The sequence below is a fragment of the Somniosus microcephalus genome, chromosome 4, assembly GCF_052327205.1.
Source record: "Somniosus microcephalus isolate GS21.2 chromosome 4, FLI_Smic_1.0, whole genome shotgun sequence".
NCBI lineage: Eukaryota > Metazoa > Chordata > Chondrichthyes > Squaliformes > Somniosidae > Somniosus > Somniosus microcephalus.
The window spans coordinates 195565317-195585921 of NC_140990.1; the positions used below are offsets into that span (position 1 = coordinate 195565317).

Consider the following 20605-nt stretch of genomic DNA (forward strand, 5'->3'; position numbering starts at 1 on the left):
ATAGCACAGTTTATACGGTAGACTCTCTTGACCAGTTCTAAGTCCTCACAAGCTTTGTCACCTAGTAGTGAATCAAGTCCTTCAGCCACAACAGAAAACATGAGATGATGCACTTTGTCTTTGACTGTCACTTTAAGTGTGCATACACCTAAGCTATCTATTTTCTGTCCATTATAGTTCTTCAGTAGTACTGACTTTTTCTGTATTTTGGGCTTTTCTTTCATATTTTTAATGTCACTCATACTGATTAAGTTTGCTTTTGCCCCAGTGTCTAGTTTCAATGTAACTAATGCTCCATTTACCTGCAGTGGCATTATCCATTTGTGCTCATTTACTGCATTAACTTTATGTTCAGCATTATCCATTCCTGAGGGCTGCACATTTTCTGTATCCTTTTCAATATTGTCACATGACACCATTCCTACAAAAAATGTCTCACTTAAATCAGTGTCCTCAATCACATTGACTTGTTGCCCTTTCTTTGTTTTTACTTTTGAAAAGCATTGTTTGGCAAAGTGATTCTTTCCATTACATTTTGTGCACATTTTCCCAAACGCAGGGCATTGTCTTGACTGGTGCTGGTAACCAGAGCATTTACAATTAAAAGTTCCATCCTCCGATTGCTTTGCAGTTCTGTTCTGCCCACATTTCTTCCCCTCGTAGGACACAGCACCGACAGCAGCACAGTCACTCATTACAGTCGCATCATTATTAATTTCACTGAAAGTCTTTGTGTGCTGCTGAGCTAGCTCACTGGCATGGCATATTTTCACAGCATTCTCCAATGTTAGTTCTGTTTCTCTCAACAGACGTTCCCTGACGTTTTTATCATGAATACCAAACACAATCTGGTCATGAATCATGGATGATTTCAGTTCAGAGAAATTACATGTCTGTGCTTTCAGTTTCAGATCGGTCACAAAGCTATCAAAAGTCTCATTTTGCTGCTGTGTCCGTGAACATAACACATACCTCTCATAGGTCTCATTCTTTTTGGGAGAACAATGTGTATCAAACTTCTTTAGCACATCGTCCATTTTTTCTCTGTCCTCCTCTTGATCAAATACAAATGTATTAAATACCTCTATCGCCTGCGGGCCTGCAACCGTGAGCAGTAACGCTGTTTTCCTTGCGTCTGGCATCGTACCGAACCCGATGGCAGCAATACAGAGTTCGAATTGTTGTTTGAAAGTCCGCTAATTGCAGTCGACATTCCCCGTGAGTTTCAAACCCTCTGGTGGCTTCAAATTCTCCATGTCGCGTTTCACAATATTCAGCAGATATTACCAATCCTGGTACTATGTTATTCATAAATAAATAGACATTTTCATTATGAACAGCTAGCTTGAGCTAGTCATTTATTCAGCCATGTGGACTAGTATACAGGCATCCATCTTGACTACTGCCTTGTGGGTAGCCCACTACTAAACATACAGCTCCACCTAGTGTACCATTCTAGAATGACATGTTACTGATCATTACAATGAGTAATCTTTTTGCTGTTATCCAGTGATGTCCTGCGTAGGGAATTGAAATGCAGTATTAGCTAGGGTCAAGTAGGAAGAGCCCTAGCCCAGTGACAGACTCCTCAACAATGAGCAAGTCTAGCTGGTCAATTAATCGTCCTGCAGACTTGTCTAGCTCAGGTATCAGATTACCAAGCTTCTCACAGAGGACTGACTCAATTTCAAGCTCTTCGTCCAAGTCTGTCATTTTGGAGCCAATTTGACCCCAAAGAGACCCCACTTACCTAATCCTCAAGGGTGATATCTTCCCCCAACATAAGGAGAAGCTTGCTTAGAGCCTCTTCACAGCAGTATGGCTGAGATCTTAGGATTTCAGCAGAGTATGAGAAATTGGACCATGATACTCCTGATGGGTCACGTTTAGAATCCTGTTGAATCTTCACATCTACCATTAATGTTACATGAAACGAGAGTTCTTCTTTCGTAACAATGTATCAAATCCACCCCTTAATCTTCAGAAACTGAACTGATAAATTGAATCAATATGTATCGCTACGATACACAAACAATTGTTTTTATTCCTCTTATTACCGAATTATAATACTTATTGCAGAAATACTTGTTCTGCAATCCGTTTTCTCCATTATGGCACTGTTATATTTTGGGATAAAAATTAGAACAACATAAAATTGGACTTGGAAACTCACAGGAACTGTAGACTAGTTTTCTAATTCCAATTGTTCTGTGGCACATTTGTCGTAAAATATAAATGAAGTATGAAGTACGAACTGTGACCAAGTACCTACGAAGGACACACGCGCGATAGATGAATATTTCTCAGAGTTACGCTCGCTGTTTTGAACTGCACTGAGAAGGTCATATTCGGTTTTTTTAAGAGTACCTTGTTGGAAGTGCAGTCGTTCCCGGACTTGCCAGCAGTTAGTGGAGCCGTATTTTCCTTTGGCAGTTTCAGTGCGTTTTGTGTTTTGCTCTGTATGCTCTGTACCGGTATCCCAGGAAACCAACAGCTTCACAAACGGAAATGTAAACTACTGTGGGTTGCCTAGGTTTGCTGTCATGTGATCAGGCTGGTCAGTCCATGTAATACTGTATGCATGAACATGCAGTATGTTCGGGCCATGCTCGTGATTCTTTGCATTTGCAGTCTGTGATTATGATATGCGGCATACAGGATAATTGTGACATTAACATTTTCCATCTCAATCCGTATAAATTTTGTGACGGCTCCAATAAACTGAGAGTGAAACAATATCGCTGTAGCAAAGCAATCATTTTTATTTTTATTTTTCGATTATCACCAATCTTTCCTTATCCCTCCTGAAGATGCTGATTCAAATTGAGTTACAGTTTTACAGGTGCTTGCCCGCAGCCCTTCAGTGTGTTGCATAAATGCCATTCTTCATACATTAGTCAACTCTAGACAGTGAGACTGTGGGGTATTTGCAGGGGCGCCTGGATAACAAGTAGGGATGGTAACACTGGCTGATTTTACCCTTCCCGAGCGCAGAGCACTTTGAGATCAATTGTAATGCTCTGGCTGAGATCTGCTAACTCATCAGCATAGACCAAGGTTAAACTTGACGCCTTCCTTGATTCAGTACCATATGGCACTTTTACCTATTGGACCATCGGTGAAGCCCAGCAAAGGCTTATTGAAATATCCCGATGATAAAACAAATATAACACAAAAGCAAAATACTGAGGATGCTGGAAATCCGAAAAAAAGCAGAAAATGCTGGAAATACTCAGCAGGTCAGGCAGCATCTGTGGGGAGAGAAACAGAGTCAAGGTTTCAGGTCGATCACCAGTTCTGCTGAGTATTTTCAGCATTTTCTGTTAGAACAAATACAGCCTTAATTAGAGGGGCAGCCATTCTTAAAAAAAATTTGGCAGCCTTGTGTAGACCAAAACAGTGATCCTTGGTAATTATACTGCATTAAGGATGCGGCTCTTGATCTTCCCCAATTTTGTTCTGCCTACGAAATCATTCCCTCAGATAAAGTCTGAAATTAGGAAATAACTTTTTTATATCTTGGAGATGAACAGATTAAGTATCTGCCTCTGGAAGTCTAGAATTATTGCCATGTGATTCAATCATATTTTCAAAATTATCTTTTTGTGAAAAGTATATTTACTATATTATGTATAATGTACCACATATATTTATATATTCGTGATATTCAATGGCTCTCCTCCCTGTACTACATATCTCTATTAAGGTAATAATAAATGGGGAAATTTTTGACATATCCAGATGATGATAGAAGAAATGAAACCTTCAAATGTATATATTGTACTCATTAATAACCATAGTAACACATTTTGGAAGGGAATTTTTTTGGCGCCTGACAAAAAAAAAATCACTTCAACCACTCTTTCCTATTCTATTGCCAGGTCTTGTTAATGTCATGTGATTCTAAGGAACTGATGAACAGCAGCTATAATAGACCAATCATGAACACACAGAAATAAAAACAGAAAATGCTGGAAATACTCAGCAGGTCAGGCAGCATTTGTGGAGAGAGAAACAGAGTTAACATTTCAGGTCGATGACCTTTCGTCAGAACTGGAAAATGTTAGAGATGTAACAGGTTTTAAGCAAGTATAGAGGCAGAGAAAGGGGGGAGGGGAGGAAAAAACAAAAGGAAAGGTCTGTGATCCTTGGTAGGAGAGATTAAAAGACAAAAGGGATGATGGTGCAAGGCAAAAGGAGATGGTAATGGGACAAGTGACAAAACAAAAGATGGGTCTAGAGGAGGTGTAAATGGGAATATCAGAATCACCAGCAACAGCTGCTGTCCGAAAAAAATGGCAGAGGTAATGATCTGAAATTGTTGAACTCAACATTGAGTCAGGAAGGCTGTAAAGTGCCTAATGAGGTGCTGTTCCTTGAGCTTACGTTGAGCTTCATTGGAATAGTGTAGGAGGCCGAGGACAGGGAGGTCAGATTGGGAGGGGCGGAGAATTAAATGACAGGCCTTACTTAAAACCTGTTACATCGCTAACCTTTTCCAGTTCTTGTATCGACTTGTATGTGGGTTCAATGACGAGACATTTATGAAAGAGAATGTCTTTTAATCTAAAGTCTGTTCAACTCTTTTTAACAGCATTACAGGAGACACCATGCTAGAGATCCATCTGAAACGAAAGCAAAACTCATCTGCCTGTCTCTCACATGCCCTCTGCTGGTCAGGCACAAGCAATCAATCAGGCAAATATGCTGGTAAGGCATCATAACCAAACAGGCAAATACCATCACTATTTGCTGATATCATTACATCTCCCTTTCTTAAAACAAAAGTATTTTACTTTTAACTAACAACATGTTTTCTTTGTATTAATCTGCATTTTAACTGTAACACTTAATGAACTTACATTATCATTATCATGATCAAGGTTTTTTAACCTTGCTTTGTGTGTTCACATGAAATATGTAAATACACTAGAACTTGAAGAAAGAATAAGATAACATTACTTCCTTCTATAACAATAGTCCTTTAATTTGCTCAATGAGTCTCTCAGGAGGCTTCACGTGTCTTGAGGATTTTCTGATTGATTGTCCTTGAATCTGAGTTGTTGCCTCAGATGATGGTTTCTCAGCTGTGTGATCAGGTTGTTCAACAGTATCAGTCTTTCGACCTGCTGTGTGATCAGTTTGTTCAACAGTATCAGTCTTTTGACTTGCTGTGGCTGGTCCCATGAGAAGATCCCGACGATTTCTTCTCAGAACAGCACCCTCATCCGTCTGAATGGTGTATGATCTTGGTTGTACTTCACTCAGGACAGTTCCCTTCTGAGTCCATATGTTTGTTTTGTCTTTGAACCTTACTTGGTCACCAGTGTGGAGTTCAGGTAGGTTTTGTGTTCGTCTGTCATAGTAGTACTTTTGCTTTTCTTTCTGTTGTTCTTTGAACTTCCTCACTTTCTCCCCCTCTTTTGTTTTCAGGAGGTTCCCCGGGATGGGTAGGTTTGACCTTAGCCGACGTCCCATAAGGAGTTGGGCTGGTGACATACCACACTCGAGCGGCGTTGTGCGGTATACAAGCATGCTCTGGTAGAAGTCAGTTCCACTGTCTTTTGCCTTGTACATCAGTCTTTTCACTGTCTGGACCGATTTTTCCACTAGTCCATTGGACTGTGGAAAGTGAGGACTTGACGTGTGTACAAAGTCCCACTCTTTGGCAAAGTGTCGGAAACTTGCATTGTAAAACTGGGGTCCGTTGTCTGTGAAGACCTTGCTTGCCACGCCATGTCTGGAGAATATGGCTTTCATACATGTTATCACAGCATCTGCAGTGGTGGTGTACAGTCTACAAACCTCTGGATACAGGGAGTAATAGTCTGCGACTACAAGATAGTCCTTCCCTTGACATACAAATAGGTCAGCGCCTACCTTCTGGTAAGGTCTGTCTGGCGCTGGGTGTGGCTTTAGTGGTTCTACCGGATTGCTTGCTCGATATTTCAGGCATATTGTGCAGTTTGACACCTCATTTGTCACATCTTGGTTGATTCGTGGCCAGTACATCACCTCTCGTGCTCTTTTCTTACACTTTTCGATTCCCAGATGTCCTCCATGGCTCCTTTTTAGCATCTCTTTTCTCAGACTCTTTGGGATAACTATTTTACTTCCTTTGTAGATGATGTCTTCGACCAGTGATAGTTCCGCCCTGCAGTTCCAGTGCTCTGCCATGTCAGGTGAGCAGTCTTGCTTCATGTTGGGCCATCCATCCAAGATGCTTTTCCTCAGTCGTCTCATTGTTTCATCTTTGTTTGTCTCAGTCTTTATGAGCTCCATTTTTGCATCTGCTATGGGCAGTGCACTTGTGATCATGTCCACGTAGGCGTTCACTTTTTCATCCATTTTGGTGTTTGCAGGCTCACTTGGGTCAACAGCTCTGGACAACGTGTCTGCTGTATACATCAGCTTACCCGGTGTGTACGCAACATTCAGTGTATAGCGTTGCAGCCTGATCATCATTCTTTGTATTCTAAGCGGACAGCTATTTAGTGGCTTTTGGAACAATGCAATCAAGGGCTTATGGTCAGTCTCTACACTGATTGCTTGTCCTGCCACAAACTGGTGAAATCTTTCACAGGCGTATGTGATGCTGAGCAGCTCCTTTTCTATTTGAGCATATCGCGTCTCCGCGTCTGTCATTGAGCGTGATGCATATGCAATAGGTTGCCAGTAGTCATATGTTTGCAGAAGAACGGCACCGAGCCCACTCTGTGATGCATCTGATGATATCTTGATGGGTCTTGCTGGGTCATAAAACCTCAGAACTGGTTCCTCTGTGAGCAGTTTCTTTAGATCGCTCCATGACTTCTCATGCTCATGATTCCATTCCCATTCTATGTTCTTTTCAGTTAGTCTTCTCAGTGGCGCCATCTATTCTGAGAGGTTGGATATGAATTTACCCATGTAGTTGATCATTCCATTAAACCTCTGCACGTCCTTTTTGCATTGTGGCTTTGGCATATTCTCAATGGCGGACACCTTTCTGGGATCTGGTCTGATGCCCTCACTGCTAAGGATATCTCCCACGAATGTCAGTTCTGTTACCCCGAGCTGGCATTTCTCTCTATTCAGCTTCAGGTTTGTTTTCCTTGGTGCTTCCAGCACTTTTTTCAGTCTCTCGTCATGCTCAGTTCTCGTGGTTCCCCATACTATGATGTCATCCATTGATGTATCAACTCCCTCCAGGTGCTCATAGATCATATGGATAGTTTTGTGATACACTTCAGGAGCTGAGGCAATGCCAAATGGTAACCTTAGGAATTTGTATCTGCCAAATGGACTGTTGAACGTGCACAGTCTTGAACTTGCCTCGTCCAATTTCATCTGCCAAAATCCTGATGATGCATCTAACTTGCTGAAATACTTTGCATTTGCAAACTGTGCCATAATTTCCTCACGTGTAGGAAGCTTGAAGTGCTCTCTCTTTATTGCTCTGTTTAGATCTCTTGGATCCAGGCAAATTCTGAGCTTTCCATTCTTTTTGTCCACAACGACGAGGGAACTCACCCACTCAATTGGCTCATCTATCTTCTGAATCACGTTCAGGCTTTCCATCCTGTCCAACTCTGCCTTCAGTTGCTTTTGAAGAGCAAACGGAACTTTTCTGCATGGATGTATGACCGTTGGCATACTTTTATCTACTCTGATCGTGTGTTCTCCTGGAATGCAGCCTAGACCCTTAAATAGGTCGTTGTACTCTTTCATGAGTTCATCATAGACTGTCTCTCCTTCGCTTTCCACAACGAGGACTCTCTTTACCAGGTTCAGTCTCTCACAGGCTTTTAAACCTAGTATGGCTTGCACATCCTTTGGCACCACGATTAATGCTAGCGTGTGCTCTCTGTCCTTGTGTGTTACTTTGACAATGCATCTTCCTTTCACTGGTATATCAGTACCTGAGTATCCTGTCACTTTCACTTTTATTCCATGTATCTTTGGTCTGGGTCTAATTTTCTTAAAATCAGTCTCTGATATCACATTAACTTGTGCTCCAGTATCCAATTTAAATGGAATATGTATGTCATTCACTTTTAGTGTCAACATCCAGTCTCTTTTTTCTTCTTTGTTTTCAGACACAACATCTACATAGAACTCCTCTATCTCGCTTTCATCTACTGTATGGACCTTGCTTTGTTGCGCTTGGTTCTTGCAGCAACGGGCATAATGGTTGTTTTTGTTGCAACTATTGCATTTTTTACCATATGCTGGACACTTTTTTGGTGGATGCTGTGTACCGCATCGACTACATGACTTTCGATTGCCCCTTTCAGTTTTGTTCGCTGGCCACGCCTCTTTTTTCAAATTGGCGCTCTTTTTGTTAAACGGTTTGTGTCCGTTCTTACTCACTGCATCCACGTTGCAGCTACTGTCACTGAACAGCTCCTTTGCCTGCGACTTCACAGTCTCTGTAGCCCTACACAGTGCTATGGCTTTTCCCAGGTCTAGATTTTGCTCTCTTAGCAGTCTTTCCCTTAGACCATTATCTGGAATACCACACACCAGTCTGTCTTTTATCAGCGAGTCTGTCAGTCCCCCAAATTCACATGTTTTGCTTCGGTTTCTCAGTTCAGTCACATACTGGTCAATAGTCTCACCCGTTTTCTGTACACATGTGAAAAATCTGTGCCTCTCAAACGTCACGTTACGTTTAGGTATGCAGTAGGCCTCAAACTGTTCCATTATTTTATCTAGCTTCATTTTGTCTCCATCAGCAGCGAATGTGAAGTTATTATACACCTCCAGCGCTTCATCACCCACGACATGTAAGAACACTGACGATTTCTTTTTATCACTTTTCTTGTCAGCTCCGATTGCCGCTAAATACAACCCCACACGTTGTTTGAACCTCCTCCAATTTTCAGCCACATTACCTGTCAACTGAAGCTTCGCCGGTGGGAGTAAACCTTCCATTTTTTCACTTCGTTAGCTATTCTCCAATGGTAAGTAACGATGTTCTCTTTTGGCTTGCTAATATGTGGAGAGCTGATTTAACTTCAGATTTTTCCTCTTCATCTCTTTCAATCACTTCTGACACCATGTATCGACTTGTATGTGGGTTCAATGACGAGACATTTATGAAAGAGAATGTCTTTTAATCTAATGTCTGTTAAACTCTTTTTAACAGCATTACAGGAGACACCATGCTAGAGATCCATCTGAAACGAAAGCAAAACTCAACTGCCTGTCTCTCACATGCCCTCTGCTGGTCAGGCACAAGCAATCAATCAGGCAAATATGCTGGTAAGGCATCATAATCAAACAGGCAAATACCATCACTATTTGCTGATATCATTACAGTTCTGACGAAAGGTCACTGACCTGAAACGTTAACTCTGTTTCTCTCACCACAGATGCTGCCTGACCTGAATTTTCTGTTTTTATTTCAGATTCTGCAGTATTTTGCTTTTGTATGATCACACAGAGTTGCCTTGACCAAAACATTTAACACCAATTTACAGCTACCATGGAAATGGTCACATAGTCACCAGGGAACTGAAACCTGTCCATTCCCTTTCACATTTTTACAACCTTATCAACAGTGGTGCAAAATCCTGTCAATCAAAACTGAGTACTGAGTCAATCACAGGCTTACCAGCAGCCAATGAGTTAACATATTATTGGGCAATGAGTTTTCTGAACATAAATTAATTTTGAGCACGCTTCCAATGCTATTAGTCAATGTTATTATATGTTCTCCAAATAAGAAATAACAATTCATATTTTCTTATGCTTTTGTTAAGCCCCTTTTCTACCTTAAAGATACTTTATGAATGTAAGTTATTGTTAATTCGTCAACGAATAATTTACATGCATCTATTTCTAATTACAGTTGTGCACATAATCGCTGCAAATTCGGAGTGAAATGCACACCTCGTTATTTTATCCCGTTGAACTTTCGCTCTCCGGTCCTGCTCGATCTTTTCATTGCAGGCTCAGAACGAAGCTGTCAATCACCACCAGGGCAAAGTTCCAACCTTTCCGACAGTGCGACCGCTGATTGGCTGCCGAGGCAGAGTGTCAGAGCGGGCGACGTCAAGTGGGGCGGCGGTTGCCATAGTGAGGGCGGGGCAGTGAGGGAGGCCGGCACAGCCTCTCAGTCGCTGGTCATTGACAGCAATGTTTCTGCCCGGCTGGGCACCTGGCACCGCCGGTTAACCCCTGCGGGAAACGGCCGAGCCAAACAACAACAAGAAGAAAGAAAGAAAAATGTCGGAGTCACCCGAGACTCAGAGCCTGGCCTCGTCCTCTTCCCAGCTCAATCTAACCGACGTTGACGGGGTGAGTAGTGAGTCAGGCCCGGGCCCAGTGCCCCCTGCACCAGCTCCAGGCCCGTGCCCAGTGCCCCCGTGCACCAGCTCCAGGCCCGTGGCCAGTGACCCCCTGCACCAGCTCCAGTCCCAGTGCCCCACTGCACCAGCTCCAGCTCCAGGCCCAGTGCCCCCCTGCACCAGCTGCAGGCCCAGTGCTCCCCTGCACCAGCTGCAGGCCCAGTGCTCCCCTGCACCAGCTCCAGGTCCAGTGCTCCCCTGCACCAGCTCCAGGCCCAGTGTCCCCTGCACCAGCTCCAGGCCGCAGAACCTTGTGATAAGTGCCCTTCATTCCCAGTGACAGTCACTCACTGAGCTTTCCAACGACGATTTGTTTGGCCCACTTGATGCAGCTGATATAGAGGGGTTGAGGCTGCAGCTATGCTACTGCTGCAAAGCAGCATCTCTTCACACTGATGATCGGAAGTTGTATTGTAAACCTGGAGCCAGAGCCCAATCTGACTCCCAGGCAAAGCGGAATGAGGCATCCTCTTCCTGGAGTGTTGTTCTGCTTTACTCTGCAATCAGTTTGGGCCCTGATCCAGATTTATATTACAATTCATAGCATTGGTGTGAAATAGAACTATGTTGTAGTGTAAATGCAACTTAAAGGGTTGACAGCTGATATCGTAAGTTACAGGTATACTATATGTCTAAGAGTGATTTGTGTGCAGTGATCACATAGAAAGTGACATATTGTGGCTCAAGAACAAAAGTGGCACCTTAACTTGGTGATCTGGCTTAATAATGAAAGCCCACACTTCAGAGGCAGCATTATAACTCTGGTCTTCTGAAGTTGTACAAGACAATGTTGGATGAATGGTCAGTACCACAATTCAGCAAAGACGCACATTGAGAAGCTGGTTTATTCACAATTATATATCCCTGAATTTTCAGCATTAATTGGTTTCTTAAGGTTTCACTTTCACTTTTTGTGGAAATTGTTATTGTGTGCATAAATGTGCTCATGTGTGCCACCATTCTGTGCCCATGGTATTTGCATGTCCTGAGGCCTGGAACTACCTGGAATGAATGAAAAATTCAAGAAGCCTGGGTGATAGTATAACTCCATATCTGACTGCAGCATGCTCGACCATGAATCGGTCTCAATTAGTACCGTATATGCAGTATAACTGCAGTCATTTAGTGCAGCTAAACAGCTGGTACTAGTGTGATACCACCATCAGTTTTTGAAGTTGGTCCTCCCTCTCTGCTCCTCCGCTTACAACTGTAGGAGCAGTTTTTAAGTTTCTAGTGTTGGCTCTTTTCTAAGTAGCATCACTGCAAAATGATTTACTTTGCATTGATGCTAAAGCTTCGCCTGACTCCAGAGCAAGAACTTGCATTTTTATAAAGCGTGATCATGGCTCGGGACCTCCCAAATCACTTTAAGCTAATTAATTACTTTTGAAGCCCAGTCACTGTTGTTACAACAGCACTAACTTGTATTTATATAGCATCTTTAATGTAGTAAAACGTCCCAAGGCACTTCACAGGAGCATTATCAAACAACATTTGACACCAAGCCACACGAGATATTAGGATAGGTGACCCAAAGCTTGATCAAAGAGTTAGGTTTTAAGAAGTGTCTTAAAGGCGGAGCGAGAGATAGAGAGGCAGAGAAAAATTCCAGAACTTGGGGCCTAGGCAGCTGAAGGCATAGCCGCCAATGGTGGAGAGATTAAAATCGGGGATGTGCAAGAGGCCAGAATTGGAGGAGCACAGAAATCTCGGAGGGTTGTAGGGCTGGAGGAGGTTACAGAAATATGGAGAGGTGAGGCCATGGAGGCATTTGAAAACAAGGATAAGAATTTTAAAATCGAGGCGTTGCAGGACCAGGAGCCAATGTAGGTCAGCGAGCACAGGGGTGTTGGGTCAGCAGGACTTGGTGCGAGTTGGGATACAGGCAGCAGAATTTTGGTTGAGCTCAAGTTTATGGTGGGTGGAAAATGGGAGGCTGGCCAGGAGAGCATTGGAATAGTCGAGTCTGGAGGTAACAAAAGCATGGATAAGGGATTCAGCAGCAGATGAGCTGAGGCAGGGGCAGAGAAGGGAGATGTTATGGAGGTGAAAGTAGGCGGTCTTGGTGATGGAGAGGATATGGGGTCAGAAGCTGATCTTGGGGTCAAAAACGAGGCTGAGGCTGCGACCGCTCTGGTTCGGCCTCAGACAGTGGCCCGGGAGAGGGATAGAGTCGATGGGCAGGAAACGGAGTTTGTGGCGGGAACCGAAGATAATGGCTTCTGTCTTCCTAATATTTAGTTGGAGGAAATTTCTACTCATGTCGGACAAGTAGTATGACAAATCCGAGGCGGTTGAGAGAGGTGGTGGTGGTGAGGTAGAGCTGGGTGTCATTAGCGTACATGTGGAAGCTGATGTGTAGGTTAATGGAGCAGCCAATTTGAGGACCGCAAAGTCCTACAGATAAATAAATGAATGACCAGTTAACCTCTTTTTAGTGCTGTTGGTCGAGGGAAGCATCTTGGTCAGGACACCAGGCGAGCTCTCTGCTCTTTTTCGAATAGTGCCAAAAGATTTTTTGCATCCACCTGAGCAAGCAAGGCCTCAGTTTAATGTCTCATCTGAAAGTTGGCAGTTCTGACAATGTGGCATTCCCTCAGTATTGTGCTGAAGTGTTGGCCTGGACTATGTGCTGAAGTCTGTAGTGGGGCTTGAATCTATGAAGTCAGAGGCAAGAATGCTATCAACTGAGGCCAACTGACTCACTAAAAGAGGGAGTCTCTGTCTGCTGCAGTCCACAGTCAAGCTTGGCCCCCAACTCCAGATTTAAGCTACAAAATTTAAGCGTCCGTGCCGCTTTTAATCTTGTGCAGTTTGGGTTTGCTGTAGTGAGGGTTATATAATAATGGTACTAGGACAAAGCAGTAGGGCTACTACTTCAATGAACTGCTGCAAGTTTAGTCGAATAATTTTGCTTCTATCCTATTGGTGTGATGTGAAAACCATGTCATCATCATGCAAGACATGCAGTGCAATACCCCATTACTGATTTATAAATTCTATTCCTAATATTTCCCTGATGTTGACCTCTCTGTTAATGACACGCAGCTTTATTACCTCTTTAGAATGAGACCTTTACCACTCCATGTTGGAGCTACCTGTCGTTTTAAGAGCATATCCCCACATTGTAGCAACAGTCCTAGTGACTGAGTTAATAATGTGGAGTAATCAATGAAACTGATTTGTTTGTTTCAAACTGTTTAAAAATGTCCCAGTTAAACTTGAAAACTCGTTTATAGTGGCTTTCTGTTTCCATGTGTTAGGTTTGCCCAGAAGCTTTACTTCCCAAATTCATTATCATCTGTCATTTGTAGTGTGTTGCATTTTATGCTGTTATGGGCTAGTAATAGGATGCACTCTATTACAATACATCGAATGCTTGACTCCAAAAGACCATGCTGTATTTGTGGACTGTTCTACTGCCCCACTGTGAGAAGTACATCATCCAGGTGTTAACGAGTAGGTCAAGTGCTTGATTTCATCACTTGGGCCTATTCTTCTTCGTGCCCAGTAGATGGAAGCTACTTTATAGTGGTCAGGCTGGCCTAAGTTCTATTTCCAAAAGCAATACAGCAATACAATCTTCTGCTGACCTATGATAAATCGAGCAGGTTAGAATAGAACTCATATTGCACATGTCTATGAAGTGTGTTGTACGATATGTGTCTTGTGCTTTGGGTTGCAATACAATTCCTTCCAAGTGGCCCATTATGCTGCAACTGTAATGGGCCAGAAATTCCTAAACGGGGCTTGCAGCGCGTGCAAGCCCCGTATTTGCACTTACCCCGCGCTACTGCAGATCGGCTCCAGGGACGCCTGGACTTGGTGTTTGAAAAAGAAGATTCCCGGGCAGCGTGTGACGTCACGCCGCCCAGGAGTGCAGCCAGCGCGAAGCCAGGAGCGTGCAGTGCAAGTGAGACATGCCCCTTGAGGTCTCAGTTTCACTGGACACGCCCCCAATGTTTCTGTCAAGCTGCTAAGCATTTTTACATGCAAAGCAGCAGTTTAAATAGGTTTTTGGAAGTTTTTTGAAGATTTTGGTAACTTTTATAAACTTTTTAAAAAGTTTACATTATTTTGAGTAATCTGAAGTAGTTTTAAAGAGAATTAAAGCAATTTAAAGACTTTTAAAAGCCCTAAAAGAATTTTTTTAATTCCATTTATTTATTTAGCAATGTCGTCGTCATACGTGTCTTCACACTGTTCCCTTTGGGGAACTGTATGAAGTGGTGGAAGGATTTATGGCCATGATTAACGCTCATTCCGTGACCGTAACCATCTTTGAACCAGCCATTAGGGCGGTTAGTCCTATGGCGGGAGGGTTTTACGGGCTCCCACAAGCTATACAAGGAGGGGGGGCCACGCACACCCACAGACGCAAATATCCCACTGGATGTCAACCCAGAATTTAGAGCCGGAGCTCCGACTCCACTTGCCGGGACTGTCTGGAGCGGGGTTCGAAACCCTACCCTGATCTGGCCCAGCGGCGGGGACCCTACCGCTATGACAAAGGCCCAATCCGATTAGCAACGTGAAATGGCAGCATAGGGCTCCAGTCACGGGGAGGGAAAAGGCGCAGGAAACATATGGGTGTCACCTTTTGTGCGGAATGGGCCTTTTGCGTAGCAGTAAGCATCCCTGCCGCTGGGCCAGAAGGAGTAGGGTTTTGAACCCCACTCCAGACAGTCCCGGCAAGTGGAGTCGGAGCTCCAACTTTAAATTCTGGGTGGACATCCAGCGGGATACTTGCGTCCGTGGGTGTTGGTGGCCCCCACCTGCCCCCCCCCTCCTCAGATGGGTTGTGGGAGCCCGTAAAACCCTCCCGCCATAGGACTAACCACCCTAATGGCTGGTTCAAAGATGGTTACGGTCACGGAATGAGCGTTCATCACGGCCATAAATCCTTCCACCACTTCAAACAGTTCCCCAAAGGGAACAGTGTGAGGATACGTACGATGATGACCTATTGCGCAATGCACCTCCTTGGACCCTCAGTCGCAGATGCGAGGGGGCAAGTCGTGCAATTGTTAAATTTTAAATTTTATTGACATGTAATATGTTGGCCCAGTAATTCCCTTCCAAATGCGCTAGTACGGTCGGGGTACTTACGCATCTGGCTGGATGAAATGCCGGTTTTCAGCATGCACAGTGCATGTGGGGAAAACCGGCATTTCCTGTCCTCTGAACGAAGGTGTTCAGAGGCAGAACGCGTGCGACTGCACAGGCAGCGCGTGCGCAGTATAATTCGCCGCTTTCAGTAATGCTTTCAGTGAGGTCAGGTCATTACAACTTACACATGAAAAAATCATGGGTACAGTTGCTGCAGAGGCTGCGGAGGAAGATATTTCTTATCGTGGAGCTTCTGAAAGTATGTATGTCTGTATATATTCCTTTGCGTGTTATGTATATTTTCCTTTACTTATGTGTATGAATGTATTATTTAATTATGACTTTCAGAGAAAGTAACTTATTGGAAAATCATAATTAAAAACATACATTCATACACATTAGTAAAGGAATATAAAACATACATACATATACGTAAAGGAATATATGTGGACATACACACATAACTCATTCTCATATTCCATTCACACAGCCACAATTGCTCCTTCTACCTACCGTTCTGAAAACCCTTTAAAAGAAAAAAATTTAAACTTTAAAACTTACTTAAAATTTCTTAAAATAACTTCCCTCCCTTTCCCAAACAAAAATATTGCATTTCAAAAGCTCCACGATAAAATATATCTTCCTCCACAGCCAATGAACAACTTTACACTTGCTTTTTTCAAGTGTAACTTCTAAGGACTTGCCCTCACTGAATCCATCATTGAAATCCACAAAGTTCACTGCGCAAGCGCTGCCTGTGCAGTCGCACGCGCTGTGAATAGACCTCGGGTCTGGAAATGCCGGCGTTCCCTGCATGCGCTGTTCCTGCTGAACGCCGGCATTTCCAACGGCCAGATGCGTGAGTAACCCGAACGTACTCACGCTTCTGGCCGCGAATTTCTGGCCCAATGTGTTGCACCATAGAATAGTAAAATATGGATTTGTGCCCGATATCTTTCATACTGAATTCCCAATCTCAGCCGTGCTACTGCGGGGAGGGACAACCACACTAGCATCAAGGGGAAAATTTGAGTGTGAGAAGCCTCTGGCATTGTCCACTTTCATTGATGAATGCCAAGGGCAGGGTTGGCACTTACTGCAGGGAGGCCAAAAACGGGGAGAAATATTTTTTTAAGTTCACTCTGTGTATTCAGGTGGTGATTGTGTTAAGAACTCTTAACATTTTCACATTTAAAATAAGTACATTTTCTTGAAATTGCAACATTCCTGAAGTTGGACTTGTCCAAATAGATTTTTCTGTTGATTTAATATTTGATCACATTGACCTGTGCCAGCAAGATACTTCAGTGTTTTTCACAGAAGGATGAAATTATTGTGGTGAGAGTCCACCTACTTCATATTTAAAGGGCACATTGTCTTTCTGTGCTTTGCCTAATCACATTGTGTGTTTGTAAACAATGCAAAAAGGTTTGTTATGCAGCCTTTTAATGAAGATGTTGCCCATTTCAAGAATAGCTGTAATGCTCACCTTGTTTGTGTTTTATGTGATCAGCTTATTCATGAATGACTATATGCAAAAAAAAATCAATTTCTCATTTTCTTTCCATGCAGATTGATGACAAGGAGTTTGATATTCCCCAAGTCGATACTCCACCTACTCTAGAAAGCATATTGAATGAGGTAAGCCTTGTGCTAAGATAAGGCACTTCCACCTTTTTAAAAACTGTTGGACACCAAATGTTGTGGGTCCAAGGAGTTGTTGTCTGTTTCATTGACTCCATGTCTGGCTGCGTCATATGGAATGGTAAACTAAGGAGAGGGTCACTGGACAACCAGTAAAGTGCCACTCCTGGAACTGGCTGTGAAATGTAAAGGCACCTAAAAAGAAACATGGCAAATACTGGAAATCCAAAATAAAAACAAATGCACAGTAGGCCAATCAGCATCCGAAAAAGAGAGGTTAAAGACAGGTTACACTCCTAAAGGCCGTGGCCAGGATTTCTTGTCCTCCTCCCACCATTCTATTGGGTGTAATTTGGGAGATTTAATTTTTAAACTTCAGAATGAATGATTGCACAGGCTGTAATTCAAGGGGAACAAATTGACCTGCTTTGGCTGGCCACTGGTTGCTCAGAGGCTGCTAGGAGCTGCTACAGTGTGGCAGGTCTCCATGGCCTGTTGCAGTAAAACTCTGCCCCCAGGCTGGCTGGACTCCCTGGTGGAGGTCGGTGAGGCTGCCAAAGATATGTTAATGACCCCAAGGCCAGAAGATCGTTTGATGCAGGGGTAAATCTCTGTGGCAGGTGGCAGTTCCGTCATGTTGGAGATGTGTGCCAATTCCGTGAAAGTGGAAAATCTGGGCCTGTGTTTGCAGTGCTGGGAAGTATAAAATGCAAGGTAGGTATTACGAGAAAAGTTTATGTAATTAAAAACAAGCTAAATAGTAATGCTGCAGTTTGATGTTATGCTGCTTGTGTTAAGCAGTGTTCACCAGTCAAGGAGAACTTCTAATGACACAGAAGAGAATGAACCGCTGTATTCCATGGTTACTAAGGTGCATACCAGGGAGCAAAACATGTGCAAGCGGACAGAGAAACCATGTTTCTCCATCCTTTGCACCATGAGCTTGCATGTGTCTAATTTGGCGAGCGTCAAGTATGAATAACGCCCATTCTCATACCATAGAATCATACTGTGCCATGATTGTGATTGTGTTTGTGTTTTCATTGCCTCCTCTTCACTCCTGCGATTTTCCTGTTTCTTGGTTGGCTGGCAATGCATTCTACTCTATCTTATAAAGTATTATGAGCCACTACCTTTAGGGGAGGGAATGACTAAAGGAGGTAAAAGATGAATAGGTTAATGTTTTACGTACCCTTTTACTAGTCCAGTAACATAACCACTATGCTACCGTAGTGGTTATGTTACAGGACTAGTAATCCAGAGGCCTGGACTAATGACCCAGAGATGTGAGTTCAAATTCCACCACAGCTGCTGGAGAATTTTAATTCAGTTAATTAAATATGGAATAAAAAAAAAGCTAGTATCAGTAATGGTAACCACGAAACCACCGGATTGCCGTAAAAACCCATCTGGCTCACTAATGTCCTTTTAGGGAAGGAAATCTGCCGCCTTACCTGGTCTGGCCTATATTTTAGTCCAGACCCACTGCAATGTGGTTGCCTCTTAACTGCCCTCTGAAATGACCGAGCAAGCCACTCAGTTGTACCAAACTGCTGCAAAAAACAATAATAATAAAACCGGAGGATCACCTGGCATCGACCTCAGCACCGGCTACGGACATGGCAACGGCACACCCAGCCCAGTCAACCCTTCAAAGTCCTCCTCACTAACATCTGGGGACTTGTGTCAAAATTGGGAGAGTTGTCCCTAGACTAGTCAAGCAACAGCCTGAATAGCCATACTCACAGAATCCCTAACAGCACTGGGAGTACCATCACCACATGGACTGCAGCAGTTCAAGAAAGCGGTTCAAGAAGGTGGCTCACCATTACCTTCTCAAGGGCAACTAGGGATGGGCAAATGCTGGCCTTGCCAGCGACGCCCACATCCTAGGAACTTAAAAAAAAAAAAAAAAATACCTTTCAGCCAATGTCCCAGATTTCTCCATCACCATTCCGGGACATGTCCTGTCCCACCAGCAGGACAGACCCATCAGAGGTGGTGGCACAGTGGTATCCAGTCAGGAGGGAGTGGCCCCGAGAGTAATCAACATTGACTCCGAACCCCATGAAGTCTCATGGCTTCAGGTCAAGCATGGGCAAGAAAACCTTCTGCTAATTGCCACCTACCACCCTCCTTCAGCTGATGAATCAGTACTCCTCCACTTAGAAGAATGTACTCTGGGTGGGGGATTTCAGTGACCATCACCAAGAGTGGCTCAGCAGCACCACTACTGACCGAGCTGGCGGACTCCTGAAGGACATAGCTGCCAGTCTGGGCCTGCGGCAAGTAGAGAGAGAACCAATGCGGGGGAAAAACCTACTTGATCTCATCCTCACCAATCTACCCATGATGGTATTGGTAGCAGTAAACACGCATAGTCCTTGTGGAGACGAAGTCCCGTCTTCACACTGAGGACACCCTCCATCATGTTGTGTGGCACTACCACCGTGCTAAATGGGATAGATTCAGAACAGATCTAGCAGCTCAAAACTGGGCATCCGTGAGGGGTTGTGGGCCATCATCAGCAGCAGAATTGTATTCCACCACCATCTGTAATCTCATGGCCTGGCATATCCCTCACTCTATCATTATCATCAACCAGGGTACCAACCCTGGTTCAATAAGGAGTGTAGAAGAGCATGCCAGGAGCAATACAAGGCATACCTGAAAATGAGGTGCCAACCCGGGGAAGCTGCAACATAGGACTACATGCATGCTAAACAGCTGAAGCAGCATGCTATAGTCAGAGCTAGGTGATCCCACAGCCAACAGATCAGAGAAAAGCTCTGCAGTCCTGCCACGTCCCGTCATGAATGGTGGAGAACAATTAAACAACTAATGGGAGGAGTAGGCTCCAATGTACATCCCCATCCTCAATGAAGACGGAGCCCAGCACACGAGTGCAAAAGACAAGGCTGAAGCGTTTGCAGCCATTTTCAGCCAGAAGTGCGGAGTGGATGATCCACCTCGGCCTCCTCCTGAGGTCACCACCATCAGAGAAGCCAGTCTTCAGCCAATTCGATTCACTCCACGTGATAACAAGAAATGGCTGAGTGCACTGGATACAGCAAAGGCTATGGGCCCTGACAACATCTCGGCTGTTGTGCTGAAGACTTGTGCTCCAGAACTAGCCGCGCCTCTAGCCAAACTGTTCCAGTACAGCTATCACATTGGCAACGACCCGACAATGTGGAAAACTGCCCAGGTATGTCCTATCCACAAAAAGCAGGACAAATCCAATCTGGACAGTTACCACCCCCATTAGTCTACTCTCAATCATCAGCAAAGTGATGGAAGGTGTCGTCGACAGTGCTATCAAGCGGCACTTACTTACCAATAACCTGCTCACCGATGCTCAGTTTGGGTTCTGCCAGGAGCACTCTGCTCCAGACCTCATTACAGCCTTGGTCCAAACATGGACAAAGGAGCTGAATTCCAGAGATGAGGTGAGAGTGACTGCCTTTGACATCAAGACAGCATTTGACCGAGTGTGGCATCATGGAGCCCTAGTAAAA

At 44.0% G+C, this 20605-nt stretch overlaps 2 protein-coding genes across 13 annotated transcripts in view; one reads left to right on the forward strand and one right to left on the reverse strand.

Annotated features, from left to right (window-relative positions):
- Positions 1-2468, reverse strand: part of LOC147120110 (thioredoxin domain-containing protein 6-like) — a 221116-nt gene extending 218648 nt beyond the window's left edge. For both annotated transcript variants that reach the window (XM_085985657.1, XM_085985658.1), the window contains exon 1: positions 2368-2468. The gene's annotated coding sequence lies outside the window, so the exon portion shown is untranslated. The remainder of the gene's footprint in view (positions 1-2367) is intronic.
- A 7585-nt stretch (positions 2469-10053) lies between these two features.
- vps8 (VPS8 subunit of CORVET complex) overlaps positions 10054-20605 on the forward strand; it is a 957961-nt gene continuing 947409 nt past the window's right edge. For 4 of the 11 annotated variants that reach the window (XM_085985662.1, XM_085985663.1, XM_085985667.1 and 1 more), the window contains exons 1-2: positions 10056-10284; positions 17016-17084. In XM_085985662.1, coding sequence (XP_085841788.1) covers positions 10213-10284; positions 17016-17084 — 141 coding nt within the window. In that variant the 5' untranslated portion in view covers positions 10056-10212. Of the gene's footprint in view, positions 10285-17015; positions 17085-20605 lie in introns of all 11 variants that reach the window. The other 7 variants (XM_085985659.1, XM_085985665.1, XM_085985666.1 and 4 more) reach the window with 4 other exon arrangements.